Raw genomic sequence first — 18,642 nt, 5'->3', positions numbered from 1 at the left:
TAATGTGTGAACAGTGTGTGTGTGTGTGTGTGTGTGTGTAGATTTTCCTGGGGATGTGGAAATGTCCCTGCTCCTGTAAGTACTTTTCTCATGAATTTTGCAGATTTTTTGCCAAACCTTTGGTTTGTCCAGGAAAGGAAGCCCTTCCCCACGGTTCCGAAAGTTACAGCTGAAATATAATATAGACAAATATTCCTCCAGAGAATCCACAGTCCTTACCCTCAGAAAATATCACCCTGGAATGCAGCAAGCAGGCAGTTTGGAGAAGAACTTCAGCCACGTGGAGAAAAGAGAAGGTATGAATAATCTGTTACAGTATATGATACAGACACTGCACATAAATAAAGAACCAAATCACGTTTGATGGGCACATCCATGGAGGACTGCTTCTTCATGAGAAGTAGCATAAAATCCTTTCCTTACTGCCAACTAACCTTTGAATTAATTTAGATTTAGGGTCTGTAGGACTCTGGCCCTCCAGATGCACTACAGAGCCCATCATCCCTGACTATTGACCGTGGTGGTTAGAGCTGATGGGAGTTGGAGTCCTCCAACAACAACTGGAGGGTCACAGGTTCCTTACCCCTGTCTTGATAAATATTGGTTTGCACTCGGGGGGGGGCGGTATTGTGTTAAGGCATGGAGGATGCTTTTGCAAATGCTACCCCAGAATCCCTGTGATTTTCTTCTTCACACAATACAGAATGAACTTGTGGCAGCCTTCAACCTGGTGCCTTCTAGCAGTGGCGGAGGAAGAGGGGGCAGGGGGAGCGCACGCCCCCGGCACCACAATCCCAATGGGGTGCCATCATGGCTGCCCCCCCCCACGCTGGGTGCCACGTCCCCTCAGGCGGCGTGTCACGCCCCCAGGATGCACACAAGCCACGCCCCCACCTGCTCTCCGCCACCACCTTCTAGATGCTGCTGGACTACAACCCCCATCATGCTGGCTAATTGAATGATAAGAGTTGTCACCCAACATCTGGAGGGTCACAGGTTCATCCCTGTCACAGGGGATCTGCTGAGCTCATATCAGAGAGCCAGTGTGATCATAGAATCATAGAACTGTAGAGTTGGAAGGGACCCATCAATTGACTAGTTTGCTGTTGTTGTTAAGAAACAAGGGATACCTGCATTCAAATCCCACTACAGTCAAGAATGGCTTCAGTGTTTTGTTTTTAACACAAGTCACTATGCTTCGGCCTCAGTTTTCTGTCTGTAGAATGGGAATACAGTAGTACTCTACCTTACAGCCCAGTCTAACTATGCTTACCAGTGGATGGAACTCATCCAAGCAAGTATGTTAGAAATAATTAGTATATATTATGAATGTATTGAGCAGGATATTGTTGCTGTGGTCCTCTGCCCTCCTTAACACAAACCCCACCTTCACATTCCTATGTTATTATTACTGCAGCCATTATTATTACTATTCCTGTTTGTGCTAATATTGCAGCACTCATTTTCGTTCTCTTCCTAGGCAAGTGTGAAATATGGGACACGGAAGAACAAATAGATCTGGACTCATTCAATACCAACACCTTCTTTGAAATTCTGGTCGCGCAGTCTCTGGCAGTTACAGCCAAACTGAGCCAGTTTAAGGAAGAGGTGCCTAGTGGTTGTTTCCTCTGTTTGGATTTTCACCAAACAGAGCTGGTTTTAGAAGTCATTGTCGGGGCTGGCGTCGTGGAAGCAGGAGGGTGGCTCTGCAAGTAGGGAAGCAAGAACAGGCAGTGTGTGAAGAGCTCAGCCTTCACCTGAGGGACTGAGAAGAGCAAGCAGCTTTATAAAGCCAAATGGAATGTGATTGGCTCCTTTAGTCACCTGACCCAGGCAGGGAGTTGTGGCAGCAGACCACTGGGCATCTGCAGTGCTGAGACCACTAGTTGGCCCCTGTGAGAATAGGGTGTTGGACTAGAAGGGTCTTTGGCCTGATCCAGCAGGTCTCTTCTGATATTCTTAAGTTCCTAACAACCAGGTATGAGAGATCCCTGTCTGAAATCATGTAGAGCTGCTGACAGTCAGTGTAAACAGTACTGCGCAAGATAGACCGGGCTGGATCTACACATGGGGAAAACCACTATAAATAAGTCAGAAATTAAATCGTTATAACCAAAGAAAAAAATCACATAGAATATTATTATTATTATTATTATTATTATTATTATTATTATTATTATTATCATCATCATCATCCAGCAACATCTGGTATTGCATGTTTATAATGCATTCAAAACGCTGGGTTGTTTTTTTTTACTAATGTAGCTGAGTTCCAGGAGTATTAAAGTTCTAGCACCCTTTAGAAATCCCTTCTTTGGGGTCTAAGGAGCCAAAGGGTCCTTCCCTTATTTTAGCACAGGAATAAGTTAACAACATATCCAGATGTTGATGGACTCCCATTAGCCCCACACTGCATATTCTATGGGAGTTGTAGTCCCTTGACATCTGGAGGGCCCCTGGTTTAGCATAGCACCTGAGCCATTTTTAAGGGTGCTGTTCTCTCTTCCTCGGTTCTTCCTGCTTTAAACTATATTTTAATAGATTGTTATAACAATTGCATATGTCTTATAGTTGCATGTACAGAAAATATGGGAGCATAAAATGGGAGCCAAGCCCAGCACAACTGCAACCTGCTCATTTTGTGTGCTTCCTTTACCTTTGCAGCTGAAAATCTTGTACCATAAACTTCTGGATGAAGCAGCCATGCTCCGAGATCTTTGGCTAGCCAAGCTGTGCATTCCTGACAGAGCTGATCCTTGTGATGATGTACTGATGGGGAACTATGTCAAAGCAAAACAGCAGGTAGAAGACTGAATAAATCAAATACAGTACCTCTCCTGATGATCAGTTATTTCTGATTAATGCAGGGGTGGCTGATCTTTCTTAGATCAAGGGCTGCATTGACTCGTGGTCAGGAAACATTTTGTGGGGGTTGCATCACCCACAGAAGTTATTAGCAATTTATTTATTTATTTTAAAGCATGCTCTTTGGGCCCCTCCAGACTGGTGATTTTCAACATGCCATTGATGCAACTGTATGTTCATTACTGCTGGATTTATAATGGTAGGTACAGAGGTAAAGGACCCCTGGATGGTTAAGTGAAGTCAACGGTGACTATGGGGTTGCGGCACTCATCTCGCTTTCAGACTGAAGTAGCTGGCGTTGGTCCACAGACAGCTTTCCATGTCATGTGGCCAGCAGGACTTAAACCTCTTCTGGCACAATGGAAGACTGTAACAGAAGCCAGAGTGCACAGAAACACCATTTACTTTCCTGCCACAGTGGTACATATTTATGTACTTGCACTGGTTTGTTTTCGAACTGCTAGGTTAGCAAGAGCTGGGACAGAGCAACGGGAACTCATTCTGTTGCGGGGATTCGAACTGCCAGCCTTCTGATCGGCAAGCCCAAGAGACTTGTGGTTTAGACCACAGCGCCACCCGCGTCCCCTCTTTATAATGGACCATCCACATATCACTCCACTTTATTCATTACTTTGTGATACTTCCCCAGTGTTACCACATTATTGGTGTCTGGAGGCCTGTTCTCATGCAATAATCCACCAGTAATACACTACAGTTGCATCAACTTGAGTGGGACAGCAATAATGGAGCAAAGAACCTCATCAGGACCTAGGGAGGATGGCAGCAGCTACTGGGAAAGGCTGAGCATGAATCAGAAGGGAAGGATACAGGTGAGGTGAAATGGGACATCTTCATCTGGTCCGGAACTTCTTGACCAGCTCCTGAACTCTTGATTCCCATAGCCATGTTTACTACTGAACTTATACTGTTACATTCCTGAATAAAGCTGTATGTTTTACAAGTAATAGCCTCTGTTATCATGCTATGCCAGGACACTGTTTAACAAAAGGAACTGATTTTGTGAATGACGGAATCTATACCATGAGGGAGAAATTATCTGGTTTCATTTTAATGGGAACCTACGAAATTTGTGCTTCCCAAACCTACTTGCAAACTGAAATGCAGGTGTACTTCAAAACACTTTGTCCTGCAGTTTCCCCACCCCCACCCCAAAAAAAAGTTTACAAAAAAACACATACATTATAGTAGGGAAATTTGCTTGCTGAAGTGCGTGAATCAGGAGAAATGCATACAAAATGTAGCCCTGCTTTCATCTGAATCTTTTTTAAAAATAGAAAAACACACAAACACATGAGATGGAAGGAAGAGATAACCCCAACCAGAGAAGAATGGCAAATCAAGTTGATAAGACTATGCTGAAATGACAAAACTAACTGGGAAGCTCAGGAATCAAGAAGACATGAAATTTAAAATAGAATGGGAAATGTTTATAATGTACATGCAAAATCATTGTAAACAGGGCAAAACACCAGCAGGATTTTAAACACACTTGCAATTTAGGAAGATGGAAAAACTAGAGAAGTACTGAAATGCAGTTGAAAATAGAATCAATAGGACCCATGGAAGGGATGGGGGGAAGTCAGGAGATTCAGAGTAATCTCGATAATTAGATTGGGAATTGTTTTTGTTGTATGTTTATATTTTGGATTTTTTTAAATAAAAAAATCTATTTCAAAAAAAAAGAGAAGAAAAAATGGAGTAAACTGAAGCCTGGAGAAACAAGAAGAAACTGGGAGAAACTGAAATTGCCTGGTTTAGCCATCCCAGTTGTGAATGTGTGGATTTAATGTTTCATTAGGCGGAGGAGGAGATTCTGCTCCGAAAGCACCTGGCCACAGAATATGAAGAGAGCGTGAGCAGGCAGCTCCACTTACTGAGCCAGGACATGAAACGACGCGAGGAGCACTGGGTGGCATTTAATTCTGCTCTGCGGGAAGCCATAAGGTTGACAGAGGCCCTGGCGGAGGCTCTGTCTTCTGAGGAAGGTCAAGTCTCAGGCTCTAAATCAGCCCATCACAGGTAAGGGCCATTCTTTGCCACATGTAAAAGCTTCAGTGACATTATGACCTGGCTGTGCATTAATACTTTATTTCAGTGTGTACTTAATGTGATCTGAGGCAGGGATGTTGAATCCTCAGGCCTGCCCCTCCCAGGACACCCCCCCCCACTCCAGGCCTCACATCTCATGGGCCCTGCTTTACACCCTCCTTGAGTGTTTTTGACTGGCTGGGATGCACCCTTGAACCCTGATAATGCCTCTTGCCCACTTCTCCTATTTGTGGGGAACTGTTTGTATGCAGACCTGACTTTCCTATCTTGGGAGTGGATACCCTGAGACCATTTTATTTCTGCTTTTGCTTCTTATCATGGTGGCTTCAGGTTATTGAGCCTCATAGATGCTGCAAGCAACCAGGTGTCCAGCACCGTCATACAGGAGACTCGTAGGCTCATGGCATGGGGCATCCTGGGAGAAGGAACGGGAGCTCACCTTGTTAACAGAGAGAGAACCAGACTACTCACCAAGGCGGAGCTTGTAGGTAAACTCTTAGCTTCCCACAGAGGTTTTTCTTCAGTGTGCAAATCTGCACAATATGTATTCATGATTGAAATTTGTTTAATTGTGATGGCTTCCTCCCCTCCACACACACACACACACACACACACACACACAAGATTCATGGGAAGAGTTGTTCTGTGCAGGTAGAGAGTTTGTTGTCAGATATCCCAGTCCGAGGATGGGGAACTTGTGGCTATCCATCTGTGGACTCCAACTCAACTAGCCCAAGCCAGCATGGCCAATGGTCAGGAATGGTGGGAGTTGGAGTCCAACAAAATCCATAGGGTTCCCCATCCCTTGGATCAGGCACCTCCAAACTTGGCCCTCCAGCTGTTTTGGGACTACAACTCCCATCATCCCTAGCTAACAGGACCAGTGGTCAGGGGTGATGGGAATTGTAGTCCCAAAACAGCTGGAGGGTCGAGTTTGGGGGTGCCTGCTTTGGATGAACTACAGTTCCCAGGAATGCCTGAGGGGCAGCCATGTCTCTTAAGCAAGTATCCTTTGCAGAAAGTTACTTAGCTGCACCGTTGCGTCTGTGTGTATCTTTCCATTGCTCTTCCCAGGATCAGATGGCTCTGTGAAGGCACAGGATGTCCTGCACCAGGATGCTACCACTGGGCTGATAATGCCCAGCCATGGTGCTGTCATGCTGCTGGCCAATCAGTCCATGGAGCCTGTATCTGCCCACCACTTCCTACATCCCGACACAGGAAGATTGCTTCCGATAGCTGGGAATGTTGGCTTCGACCCGGTCAACTCTAAGCTGATCCCTGTGGTTGATTTAGCACCTGGTAAGAGCCATGGTTCTTCTATAACTTCATTAATCAGCCCTATATGGAGGTGCTAGCTTGCGAACTGTTGTTGAACCATCACATTGTAACCTATAACCAATCATGAACTGGTAGTTGCCCAGCTCATGCGCAATAGAGCTGCCATATATAGAGGAAGACCACTGGACCATCTGCTCCGACTGACATCATTTATCCCAAGATTTAGACGGGCAGAGCAGAGGTCAGTTTTGGAAAGGTTCTGCCTACTTTTGCCTCTGACTCCACCCACCAGTGGCATGTGGCCTCCTAAAAGGTTGCCCAGAGGGAAATGAGAAATGTTACTCCCCATCCCCCAGTCTAAACTGTGGGAATGTTAAGGATTGTAGGAAAGGATATATTGAATAAATATTATCCTTCCTTGTTTCACACTAGTGAGTGATGTAGCAGGGCAAATTCCCCTTAATATAGCTGGAAGCTAGTTTGCAGATTCGTTTCAGTCTCTTAGTGAAGATTATTTCCTGGTGTCCCCTTTTATCCCTCCTAAAAGAATAAAGACACAAAGGTCTTTCTGAGTAAAGTAACAAAAAGTTTACTCACATTTCAGTTCACGTTATGATCCCTGAAAGGCAGGCTTTTCTTAGTAGTTACATAAGAGACAGTGAGTTCATCTCATATGGAGACTGAACTCATGTGCTGCTGACTGAGAGCCAGCAGACAGCAAAACTACATTAAGACCAACAAAATGGCTGCAGGAGAGCAGCATGGCAGCAAAACATAGAACAAGACAACATTGGAACAAGGCAACTTCAAGACTATACTGCGACTGAGAAAATGACTGCGTGACTCAGCTCTTTTATGGAGTCAGCCAGGGCCACGCCCATCTCCCAGGTCACATGCAGGAGGAGGTTGCTGCAGACCAGTGGAACAGAAAGTTACACTGACTGGATGTCCCCCTGCCTGTGCCCACTCCAGGGAAATAAGGAATGTTGCATTTGACTGCATCAATGGATTATATCTCACATAGACTGTGACCACCTTTGGTTTCTCTGCTTAGGGGAGAGTCGTCACTCGGAGGTTCCCATCTTGCCCTATGTCCCGTATCCCGTGTGTCTCCACTCTGGCCTACCAGTGAAGACCCGCCTGCCAGTGCTACAGCCTGAGAAAGTGTTTAAATTGGGAGGCCTCATGCAAGACCCAGCAACAGGGATTGAGGTGCCAATACTTGCCGTTACCATTCACCCCCAAACTGGCCAGAAGCTGTCTTTGGGTGGGACATACCTGAATCCTCTAACAGGAACAGTGACACCTCTTGAATTGGGGGGGCCAATGAGGTTCCCAGAAGGAGGGAGAGTTGTTCCAATCCTTGGAGTCAGTTTGGATAATAACACAGGTAAGTGTTGAGTTCCGTTAACTGGGTTCTGTTCTCTTGGTTTCATCTGCCTGGCTTGCTTCTAGAAGAAAGAGAAACAGTGGGGGAGGGATAAGTCAATGGCAGGACACCTGCTTGGCATGCAGACGGTCACCGGTTCCATTCCCAGCATCTCCAGGTAGGGCTGGGAGAGACCCCTGCCTGAAACCCTGGGGAGCTGCTGCCAGGCAGTGTAGACCATACTGAGTCAGACGGATCAATGGTCTTGACGCAGTTGGAGGCAACATCCTATGCCTTAAGGATGGATCTTGGGTCAATGGGAGAGCATCTGCTTTCCATGTGAAAGGTCACAGATTCAGTCCCCAGCATTTCCGTCTAGGGGTGGGGATGTCCCGTCGGGAAACTTGGAGACCCACTGCCAGTCAGAGTAGGTAGCATTAGGCTAGATGGACAAACAGTCTGACTCAGTATATGGCAGGTTCATCTGTAAGATTTGGATGTCTCTGCAGTGCAGGCAGAAGGTCACAATGCTGGGCTATGTCTTAACCACAGGTGGTCATCTGGCAACCAGCAGGCAAGACCCAGTTCCCAAAGATCCTTATCCAGCCCCTAGTAGTTTTTCCTGCATTGTTCTTGTACCAACCTTCAGGTTTATCCTACTGGCAGGTTCCGTTCACTGGAACATAGGAAGCCGCCTTATACCAAGTCAAGTCCATCTAGCACCCTACTGTCTTCACTGCCTGGCAGTAGCTCTCCTGAGTTTCAGGTAGGGAGTTCTTCTCAGCGGTATCTAGAGAGGTCATTTGGGCTTGAACTCGGGATCTTCTGCAGGCAAAGCAGATGCTTTGCTTCTGAGCTACAGCACCATATAACACTGGTCCTGAAAGACCTACATTGGCTCCTGGTACGTTTCCAAGCACAATTCAAAGTGTTGGTGCTGACATTTAAAGCCCTAAATGGCCTCAGTCCAGTATACCTGAAGGAGCGTCTCCTCCCCCATCATTCAGCCCAGACACTGAGGTCCTCCTCTGAGGGTCTTCTGCTGATTCCTTCACCACGAGAAGTGAAGTTACAGAGAACCAGGCAGAGGGCCTTCTCCTCTTCTGTCTGTGCTCAGGCCAAGATATTTTGCACCTTCCCCAATGCCATGTAGAGAAACCAAGTAGACAGGCAGCAGTGGTTGAAGGTCACATGACAGCATCCTCCACAACACTTGAAAGCATCATGGTACCTCAGTGGGCACGTAGCAGGCCATGAGGCACACATAACTCTGCCCTCCTACACTTTTATGCCACCCCCCAGCATCTGCCACCTGAGGCAGCTGGTTGTTTTATGGTAGGGCAAGCCCTGCCTGTGTGTTGGCGATGGTGGGTGGGCCATTAGCCCTTCAAGGTGCTGGATGTTAATGACTCCATCAAACGCCTTGGTTTCTACCACTGCCATCTTGATTTTGAATGATAAGCCACAGGTGATGGGCATGTAGAACTTAATAGGTGACACTCTCCAAATCAAAAAGTCTCTGAGAGAACCCGTTGACTTAGAAGTATTATTTCAGAAGCTAAAAAAGGAAATCAATAACCGCCCCAGCCTTTTCATGAAGATATTCTAGAAAGAGTGAGAGAGATAAAATTAAAGCTATGATTGATTACTCTTAAGAGGCGCTGCGTTCATTAATTGAACAGCTGAGGAAAATTTGACTTTCTTGGAAGTAGTTCAGTTGATCGATTAATGTAATAAACAGCGCATTAAAATAGGTCTGTTGGAGTCTTCCAGCTCAGCTTAGTAAGCATTTTTCACTCTGTTCAGTTTTGTATCAGTGATGTTAGAAAATGAGATGAACAGATTCCTCATTTTCCTCCAGTCTCTGTCAACTCCATGGTAGCGACAGGATGAAGACACCCACAAATTTGCGAGAGGGCAGACCGAGGGCATCCTAAGCTCCAGCTCCGACTCAGTTTGTCCTAACTTCTTTGTCTAAACAAGGCTACAGGCTCAAAGAGTTTTTTCCCCTCCCAGTTAGTATATTATCCACTTTGTGTCTCCCGCTTGTGTTAGTAAATAGAGCTGGTCTTTCTCTTTGACCAACCGATGTGGGGTGTTAAAATTAGGTCTGGGTGGCCATGATTCTTCATTCCCTCAACTTTGGGTAATTTTTTCTGGTTCAGACAAAAAAAGCAGAAAGAAACTGTGGGTGTTAGAAATGAGATTTAATCCAGGCCTGACATGTTTGAAACAAATCCTTCCTTGGGGCACTATAAATATACAAACCGCATACAAAGCAAATGAGATATCGAGTGCATAAGATAATAACTCAGTTCTGTGGTTGGTTGATCCTGGCTCAGAAACAAGAGTGAAGCATCCCTCCAAGGCCTATCCATTTCCTGATTTGTCTCAGTTCTGCTCCATGGGCATCCAAATATTCTTTTCTGTGACTGAGGGGAAGCCTCACGAACCTGAACCTGCCTAATCTGTATTTTCTCAAACAGTATGTGATTCAAAACACAGCCATCCTTTGAAATACTCACTTCTCATAATTTGGCATTGCAGTTCTTCAGCCAAGTAATTTGGTTCGAAATGGTTCAAAAACCAAGGCGTGGCTTCCAATTGGCTGCAGGAGTTTCTTGCAGCCAATTGGAAGCTGCGGAAGCCGCATCGGACGTTCAGCTTCCAAAAAGGGTTTGCAAACTGGAACACTCACTTCTGGGTTTGCGATGTTCAGGAGCCGATTTCTTCAACAACTAAGGTGTTCGACTACCAAGGTACGACTGTATTAGGATTAAGACTCTAAGGCAGAGCATCTTTCATGAGGAATTTTCTGGAAAGAAAGAAAAATCACCAATTGATGTAGAAATGTTGAATTTAAGAATGGAAAATGAGAAACTGAGGGGAACTAAAACTAGCAGATTTGCCCATTCCTGCGTGGTGGACATTTCATTTAACTGTAACTTCCTGTAACAAATCTTATTGTTTACTGTGTAAGGGAGTTGAATTGAAAACTAGTTGTGTGGTAAATATCAGACCTTTGAGTGAAAGGCCCTATTCAAATAAAGCATTGAAATGGAACATGAACCTAAACCTTACGTGGGAAGGTGAATATCCAGATTAACTCTCTCTCTTTTTTTTGCTCTTCTCTTAAATGCAGGAGACCTCATTCCAGTGGGAGGCCTCCATGGGCCCTCAGAGAGCCTCCTCCTTATAGGGGATTCCTTTAAGGAGCCACTGAGCGGGAAGGTTGCCCGTGTCCAAGGCATTTGCCTTCAGCAAGACAAGATGGCCGCTCACGCAGGGAGCTATCAGGCAGTATTGGACGCCAACCTCCTTGTAGCTCAGATCCACGTGGCTCAATCACTAAGAGAGTATAAGGACTCCATTTGTGAGGATCTGTGCTCTGCTGGAGATAGGCAGAAAGCCCTCAAAGCCGCAGAAGAGGACATGAAAAGAGTACTGTCCGAGGTGCTGGACTATTTGTTGTACCAGCTAAGAACCCTAGAGAAGCAACGGGGCCGTGCGTCAATTCTCAAGAGCACCGGCGGCAAGCTGGGTAGGTGCTTGGAATTACAACTGTGTTGTTCTACATCCTTCCGTAGAAATGAATCTCTGCCAGTCACTGTTCCGTACAAATCAGTTAAGCACAGTCTGTACTTGAAGTTCCACAGGTGCAGCCTTTGCTCAAAGCAATCCTGCGGGGCAGTGGTTTTCAACTAGTGTACCGTAGCACCCTGGGGTGCCTTGAATGATGGTCAGGGAATGCTGTGGGCAAGACTGGCCTCTGTCCTTCTTTCTTTCTTTCTTTCTTTCTTTTTTTAAAAAATATATTTATTAGTTTTTTTCCCCAAACATCAACAAAACACATAAAATAAACCAATACAACAACTACAAACACACCACAAATACAAAAACAATAACTATACAAACTACAAAATACAAAAATAAAAAACAGAAAATTATTTGTTAAAGATTACTTCTTTCCTTAACATTGTTACTTGACTTCCTCACGTCTACCCTTCCTACGTTCATTGTCCTTCATCTTTAGTAATATCTTTATATTGTCAACCATATTTTCCAAAAAAAAATCTTATCCATTTCTTAAATTTTTTTCTTAATTCATTATTTCACATTTCATTAACCCTTAACATAATTCTAAATCTGCAGTCTAACATTTCTTTCAAGTTCTTTCTAAATTTCAATCTTACTATATTTTTTCAAATACATTTTAAATTTCTTCCATTCTTCTCCCACTGCGTCGTCCCTCTGGTCACGGAGTTTCCCGGTCATCTCAGCAAGTTCCATATAGTCCATCATTTTCATATGCCATTCTTCAGTCGTTGGTAGTTGCTCTGTCTTCTAGTTTTTAGCTATCAAAATTCTAGCTGCTGTTGTGGCATACATAAATACAGTTCTATCACATTTTGGGATTTCTTGGCCTAGGATGCCCAGTAAAAAGGCTTATGGTTTCTTTTTAAATGTGTTTTTCAACATGTCCTACTTTCTTCCCCTCCCTCGTCTGAAGCCCTTTCTTGTCTCTGCCTCCCAAAAGCTTGCACAGTTGTTTGTTGCAGCAACCCTGGCTGCAAACTCCCCAGATGGATGGTGCCACTGGGAGGCACCTCTCTTTGGGGTGGGGTAGGGGGCAGCTCAGATACCAGTACAGCAGCAGTGGCTGCCTGGAGGACTCCCAAGGAGAGGTGAGAAGAGAGGAGGCTGAAGGAACCCTCCACATGGGAGGGTGTTTGAAAAAGAGTGAGAAGCTGCCAGCTCTGCAGACAAGGGGTGACATAACTGGGCTCCTAAGACCCACAGGGGTGCCGCAGAAAGAATGTAGTTGGTCAAGGGAGCCGTGGACCCCAAAAGGTTGAAAACCTCTGCTGTGGGGGATGTGGTGCAATGTGAGTTGTATCTACACACTGCACAACATGCTGAGAGTGGGCCCATTGAAATTAGCAGACATAGCTAATTTCCACTGGGTCTACTGTAAGTACAAGCCTGTGTCTATATATGGAACACAATAAAATGCAACATGGTGCAGTGATTAGAGTGTTGGGTTAAGGATGGACAAATCTGTCCATTTGGGTTTCTTCATTTTCACGTCAGTTCTCCAGACATCAGCATCAATTTGTGATTTTTTTTTCTAAACAATTTCATTAAAATTCATCAGAATTTTTAGGGTGTGTGTCCCCTATCATACACATTTTTGCAAGCAATTTCCCATAAGAACATGTGGTTATTGTATGCTCTTTCTTCCAATATACACAGTACAATAACACATTGTTGGGTCACAGAAGTGCATTGCAAAATGTGGAGGTGGGCAAATTTTGAAGAATAGTTTCAGTTTGCACATTGTTTTGGGAAGGGTAGATGGGATAGGTTTGCAATAAAATATGTACCGAATGAAATTTCACAACCCCCCCTCCCCATCCTTAAGAATGGTGAGAGGATCAAGGTTCAAATCCCTGCTCATTTGAGAACCTCACTGGATGACCACGTACCAATAACTCTCTCTGAGCCCAGCCAACCTCACATGGTTGTTGTGTGGGGATGAGGAGGAAGAAAAAAACATGCACACTGTAAATAAGTTGTAAAATAAACAGGTAACAGAGAAATAACCACGAAGCCTAAGCAACATACAAGTTCTCCTTCTTTCCATATACACACACCCAAATTCACCTGTTGTCATGATGATGGGCATTTGCTAGTACAAGTATTCATATAGTTCTGACTCAGCTGTCCTTTTGTTTTCTCGACCAAATTAGGGATGATCAAATATCCCAGCACAGAACTCTGGATCCCTGCCGTGTTTGGGATGAAAATCCCAGATCCTGGCGGTTCTGATTTGATGGTGCCCATCCTTGGAGTTGAATGTGACTGGAAGACAGGCCAGCCAATGCCGTTAGCTGGGACCATGGAAGATGCAGATGGGAAAGGTGAGGGCTAACACTTTGGATAGGAAGCTCCCTGCAGCAGGAAGGAAAGTGAGCAGGTGATGCACAGTCAGCTACAGGGCAGTGGTGTCATGCTTAGCAGCGGTACAAGAAGACGATCTCTGATTTGTTGCTCTGAGTGCTGTTTTCTTTTATTATGTTCTCGGATGGCTGCAAGTTGGGGGCAGTGCTTGATTTTTCAGAGAATGGGTGCCATGGTGTTACTGTTAGCATTCAAAGCCATTTAACAGATTGGGACCAGTTTACTTAAGGGATTTCCTTACCCCACTTCATTCTGTGGAACTGCCACTATTATAAGTGCCGCATAATATTTGTTCCACTCTTGCAAGAAATCAACCTCTTAGTGTGGCGACACCTACATTTTGGGCCTCTCCCTCTCTCGTAATACTAGAACTCAGGGCCATTCAATGAAGGTGAATATGGGAAGATTCGGGACAGACAAAAGGAAATGCTTTTTCTCATTCATTGTAGAGGTAGACTATGGAATTCCACAAGATGTACCCATGGCCACCAAACTGGAAGGCTTTAAAAGAGGATTAGATAAATGGCTATGTTCAGCCTCCACTGTTTGAGGCAGGATGCTGGGAATTCCAAATTTGGACACCGCTGTTGAATTTGGGTCCTATTTGCAGGCTTTTCAGAAGCTTCCAGGAAGGATAGGATGCTGGATTCAGATGGGTCTTTGGCCTGATGAAGCAGGACTCTTACATACGTTCTTCTCTTAAGCCAGTGTGGTGTAGTGGTTAAGAGCAGTAGACTCGTAATCTGGTGAACCGGGTTCGCGTCTCCGCTCCTCCACATACAGCTGCTGGGTGACCTTGGGCTAGTCACACTTCCTTGAAATCTCTCAGCCCCACTCACCTCACAGAGCGTTTGTTGTGGGGGAGGAAGGGAAAGGAGAATGTTAGCCACTTTGAGACTCCTTCGGGTAGTGATAAAGCGGGATATCAAAATCCAAACTCTTCTCCTCTTCTTCTCAAGTAGCGAATATATATGCAGTTGTCTAGTGGGGAATGTGGAATGAGTGGAGACTGTGGTCCCATACTGAAGCCCTTTGTGGTTCAAATCACAGTCTAGAATCCAGAAACATTAAGGATGTAGCAGCCCGCTGCAAAAAGCAACACACACACACACACACAAAAACGCTTCTCACAATGGTATGGGTTTAATCATGCTTCAGAGATTTCTGACTTCATGCTCATAAAAACTCACGTTAATACCCACTTAGGCCTGATGGTTTGGCTCCGACTCCTTGCAGGTCTTGTTCCACTCGCTGTTGGCTTCAGAACCGTGGATCCCATAACAGGCGAGACTGGTCCAGTCATTGGGGCTCAAATTAACCCTTGGACAAATGCTGTCATTCCTGTGATCCAGTCCCTGGGAAATTTACCAAGAGGAAATCCAGACCCGGAACTGGTAACTCCCATTCCAAGTTATTGTTTTTTTTTAAGGGGAGGGGGAAGGGGGTTTGTTATTTGTCAAACTCCTTTCTGATGCTTGCAGCCTGTTATGGGAAGTCTTTGTTTTTACAGCTGGCTGCTTTGGAGAAGGAAATAAATGCCAAGCAAGCATACTGGCACTGCCAGCGGGCAAAAGAAGAGGAGCTCTTTAAAGAGCTGGATTTTATATGCCTGGATGTCTTGGATGCAGCCAAGGAGGGGAAAATGAAAAAGGTGCACGTTGGCTTTACCTGCAACACCTGCTGTGAAATTAGAAGAGTGCTCTGGCCCTCTGCCCTGTATGCATGCCAGGCTTATTCCCCTGGGCTGGTGTAGCAGTACTTCAACAGACCGTCATGTCCTTGTTAAAGACAGATTTTCCCCACCTATAGATAGGAAGCTACCTTATAGCAATTCAGGTCACTAATCCATCAAGCTCAGCATTATTGTCATGGACTGGTTGGACAAAGAGGAATGTAGGAAGGAACGAGCTGGGAAATCCCCAAGGGAGGAAGGCTCAGAGCCCGGGGAGTAGCGGTGGGACAATGATGAGTGGTCAGAGGGAGAAGACTGGTTACATCCAGTCCAGTATTTCCTGCACCGACTGGCAGTGGCACTGCAGGAGACAGTCTTTCCCAGCCCTACCTGGAGATGCTGGGGAGTGAATTGGGATGACTTTCTGCATGCAAAGCATATTTTGCTTAATTCTATTTATCTCTCTCTCCCCCCCCCCACCCTTGCAGTTAAGGTATAGGATCAAATTAAGACCTGCTGATGAAATCTATCACCAACTGGAAGAATCCTCTGCCCAGGAAACTCAAAGGAGAGCTAGCAGAGATCAGAACATGCTGTGGGACACGGAACAGTCTCTGAGAATGAGGGGTATGGAGGCACAGCTTCTGGCTGTTGCGTTTGTGTGGCTATCTTGAACTAGAGCTGAGCTGAGGTTTCTCACAAGACAGTTTCCTTGGAAAATATCTGAGATGTTTCCTTTCCTCACCCCCTTAGAAAAAGGCACATTTGCTGACTTTTCTCCACTGTTTGTTATTGGTTGGTTGGTTGGTTGGTTGCAGTGGGCCCCTTCCCACCCCACTCAACCCCCCCCCAACCCACCATCCCCTGGACCTGAATTTCCTCAGCTATGCCCTAGAGCAGCGCTGTTGCATCAAGCTCTTCTGTAAAATGTCCTTGCTGAGCTTCTAATGTGTTACTCATTGAGACGGCTGTGTTTTGGTGACTCCAGTTGACAAGGACGAGAGAGACCAGGAAGCCAGAGTTCGGCTTTTGCTCAGGAAGATGCTGGAGAAACTGGTCCAGTTCGTCCGGAAGATGCAGCTGGAAGAAGGACGGATCCAGATGCAGTTGAAGGAGGCGGAACGGCAGTGGAGCAGAGGCTTGCGCATGGAAGAGGCCATCAGAGAGAAATCCAGAAAGGTGAGATCACCACTGGTTCCCCAACATGATCTGCCATGATCTGGCTTTGATGTACATTAAAAACCCTGATTTATGTGTCTCCAGTGGTATAGTGCGGGGAGGAATGCAGGGGCGTACAACTCCAGTATACTTTTCTTAGAGAAGAGGTGATTGCAGCATCTGTTAGAGTGCCAGGGCAATTTACAGAGCCTTCTTACTCTAGCAAGTGAGTGAGCAGATAATGTGGCTTTCAAGTTGGCTTGCAGTGATGAGAGATTAGCATAAGGCAAGACAGAAAATGAAGCAAATCATCAAGCAGAGGCTGGGTACTTCTTTCCTTTTCTTTGATGGGATCCCTTCTTCACACCCTCAAAGATTTCTGGGAACTTTGGTAAAGGCTGTTCTTCAATTCGAGTGCTCGCAGGCCAATGTTTCCCAGTTGTCTGGGTTTATACTACTTTTTTTATATATTTGCCTTGAGAGAGTCTTTGAACCTCTTTTGTTGACCACCAACATTACGCTTACCATTTTAAAGTTTGGAATAGAGTAGTTGTTTGGAAGACGATAATCAGGCATCTTAATGCTTAATGTTGCTCTTAAGGGGGTGGTGGGAATGGGAAGAAGGGGTTGAGATCAGTTGGCCAGCCCATTGGCAAGCACCCTCGCTTCTTCGCCTTCTTCCAGATCACACTGCATCTTGTGGCTGGATTCCAGGAACACATTGCAAAGCAGCAGACCAGCATGGAGAGTGCCCACTGCAGGCTGGAATATTTCCGATACTTATCAGATACGCTGGCCCTACAGACAAAGGTATGCCGTTCTTGTGAACATAGGTAGCAGATTGAAAACCAACTTACTACCAGGTGTGTCTAAGGGCTCATCTGGAATATCACCATTTCTGTTGCACAGCTCAGGTCCAAAGACCTTATTCCCTCATATGCACCTGCCTGGGTTATGAGCTCTTCAGGAGAAGCCCCTTCTCTTGGTCCTGAGTCCCTCACAGGCACACTCGGTGGGGACGTGGGAAAGGGCCTTCTCAGGGGCGGCTCCAACTTTGGAACCCCCCTCCCTATAGAACAGGCTTCCTCAGCCTCGGCCCTCCAGATGTTTTGAGACTACAATTCCCATCATCCCTGACCACTGGTCCTGCTAGCTAGGGATCATGGGAGTTGTAGGCCAAAAACATCTGGAGGGCCGAGGTTGAGGAAGCCTGCTATAGAAGCTAGACTGGCTCCCTCCTTGTCTTTCAACTGGCAGGAGAAGACTTTCTTGTTCCAGTAGGCTTTCGGGAACTGGCTGCTTTTAATGAAAGGACTGGTGCCATGCTGTTTTTATTGTAATTATTGGTATGGTTTTAATAGATTTCGTGTGTGTGTGTGTGTGTGTGTGTGTGTGCAGCTTCTCATTGGCTGCAAGAGCTTCTTGTACTCAGTGGAAGCCATGTCGCACGTTTGAGTTCTGAAAAACATTCGAAAACAGAAGCGTTTACTTTCGGGTTTTCGGTGTTCGAAACGTATGACAATGGAGCCATTTGGGAACCGAGGTTCCACTATATACAGTTACATTCCCTCCAACATTTCTCTGATGAAAATAGGGACATCCTGTTTACTACTACTGCTACTACTACTACTACTACTACTAATAATAATAATAATAATAATAAGTAAAATAATAAGTATACCCCGCCCATCTGACTGGGTTGCCCCAGCCACTCTGGGTGGCTTCCAACATATATAAAAACATAATAAAACATTTAAAAAAAACTACACTGCCCTATACAGGGCTGCCTTCAGATGGCTCGGGGGGTCGCATAACTCCATACTCTCCAACATTTCTCTGAAGAAAATAAGGACAGATTCTGTAAATCCGGAACTGTCCCTAGAAAATAGAGGTACTTGGGGGATCTGCAGTTATGCACGGTGTGGCTGAAATTGAATGCTGGAAGATCCGGTACAGAGAAAAGGAATTACTTCTTTACAGAGTGCATAGATAATTTTGGAACCTGCTCCCACAGGAGGAAGTGATGGCCACCAACTTGGATGGCTTTAAAAGGTGAATTTATGGAGTGGCTACTAGCCCTGGTTGCTATTTTCTACTTCCACTGTTGGAGACAATATGTGTCCGAATACCAGTTGCTGCATTTGGGTCCTGCTTGTGGGTTTCTCACAGGCATCTGGTTGGCTGCAGTGAGAACAGGATGCTAGATTAGATGGCCCACTGGCCCTGCCAGCACCATTCTTCAAATGTTCTTAGCCTCCTTGCAAAC

At 45.5% G+C, this 18,642-nt stretch overlaps 1 protein-coding gene across 1 annotated transcript; it reads left to right on the top strand.

Moving 5' to 3' along the window:
• The first annotated feature begins 241 nt into the window (after positions 1 to 241).
• On the top strand, positions 242 to 17,657 carry LOC117060324. The gene is made up of 15 exons (XM_033172538.1): positions 242 to 296; positions 1,481 to 1,608; positions 2,665 to 2,802; positions 4,685 to 4,905; positions 5,266 to 5,423; positions 6,010 to 6,237; positions 7,271 to 7,606; positions 10,728 to 11,126; positions 13,336 to 13,506; positions 14,783 to 14,940; positions 15,057 to 15,197; positions 15,707 to 15,845; positions 16,183 to 16,397; positions 17,061 to 17,186; positions 17,634 to 17,657. The coding sequence occupies exons 1-15, from the start codon at positions 242 to 244 to the stop codon at positions 17,655 to 17,657; spliced, it is 2,637 nt and encodes an 878-aa protein (XP_033028429.1).
• The last annotated feature ends 985 nt before the right edge of the window (positions 17,658 to 18,642 follow it).

The sequence above is a fragment of the Lacerta agilis genome, chromosome 15, assembly GCF_009819535.1.
Source record: "Lacerta agilis isolate rLacAgi1 chromosome 15, rLacAgi1.pri, whole genome shotgun sequence".
Classification (NCBI taxonomy): Eukaryota; Metazoa; Chordata; class Lepidosauria; order Squamata; family Lacertidae; genus Lacerta; species Lacerta agilis.
The sequence above is the reverse complement of the archived record's forward strand: the minus strand, read 5'-3'. Positions and strand labels throughout refer to the sequence as shown.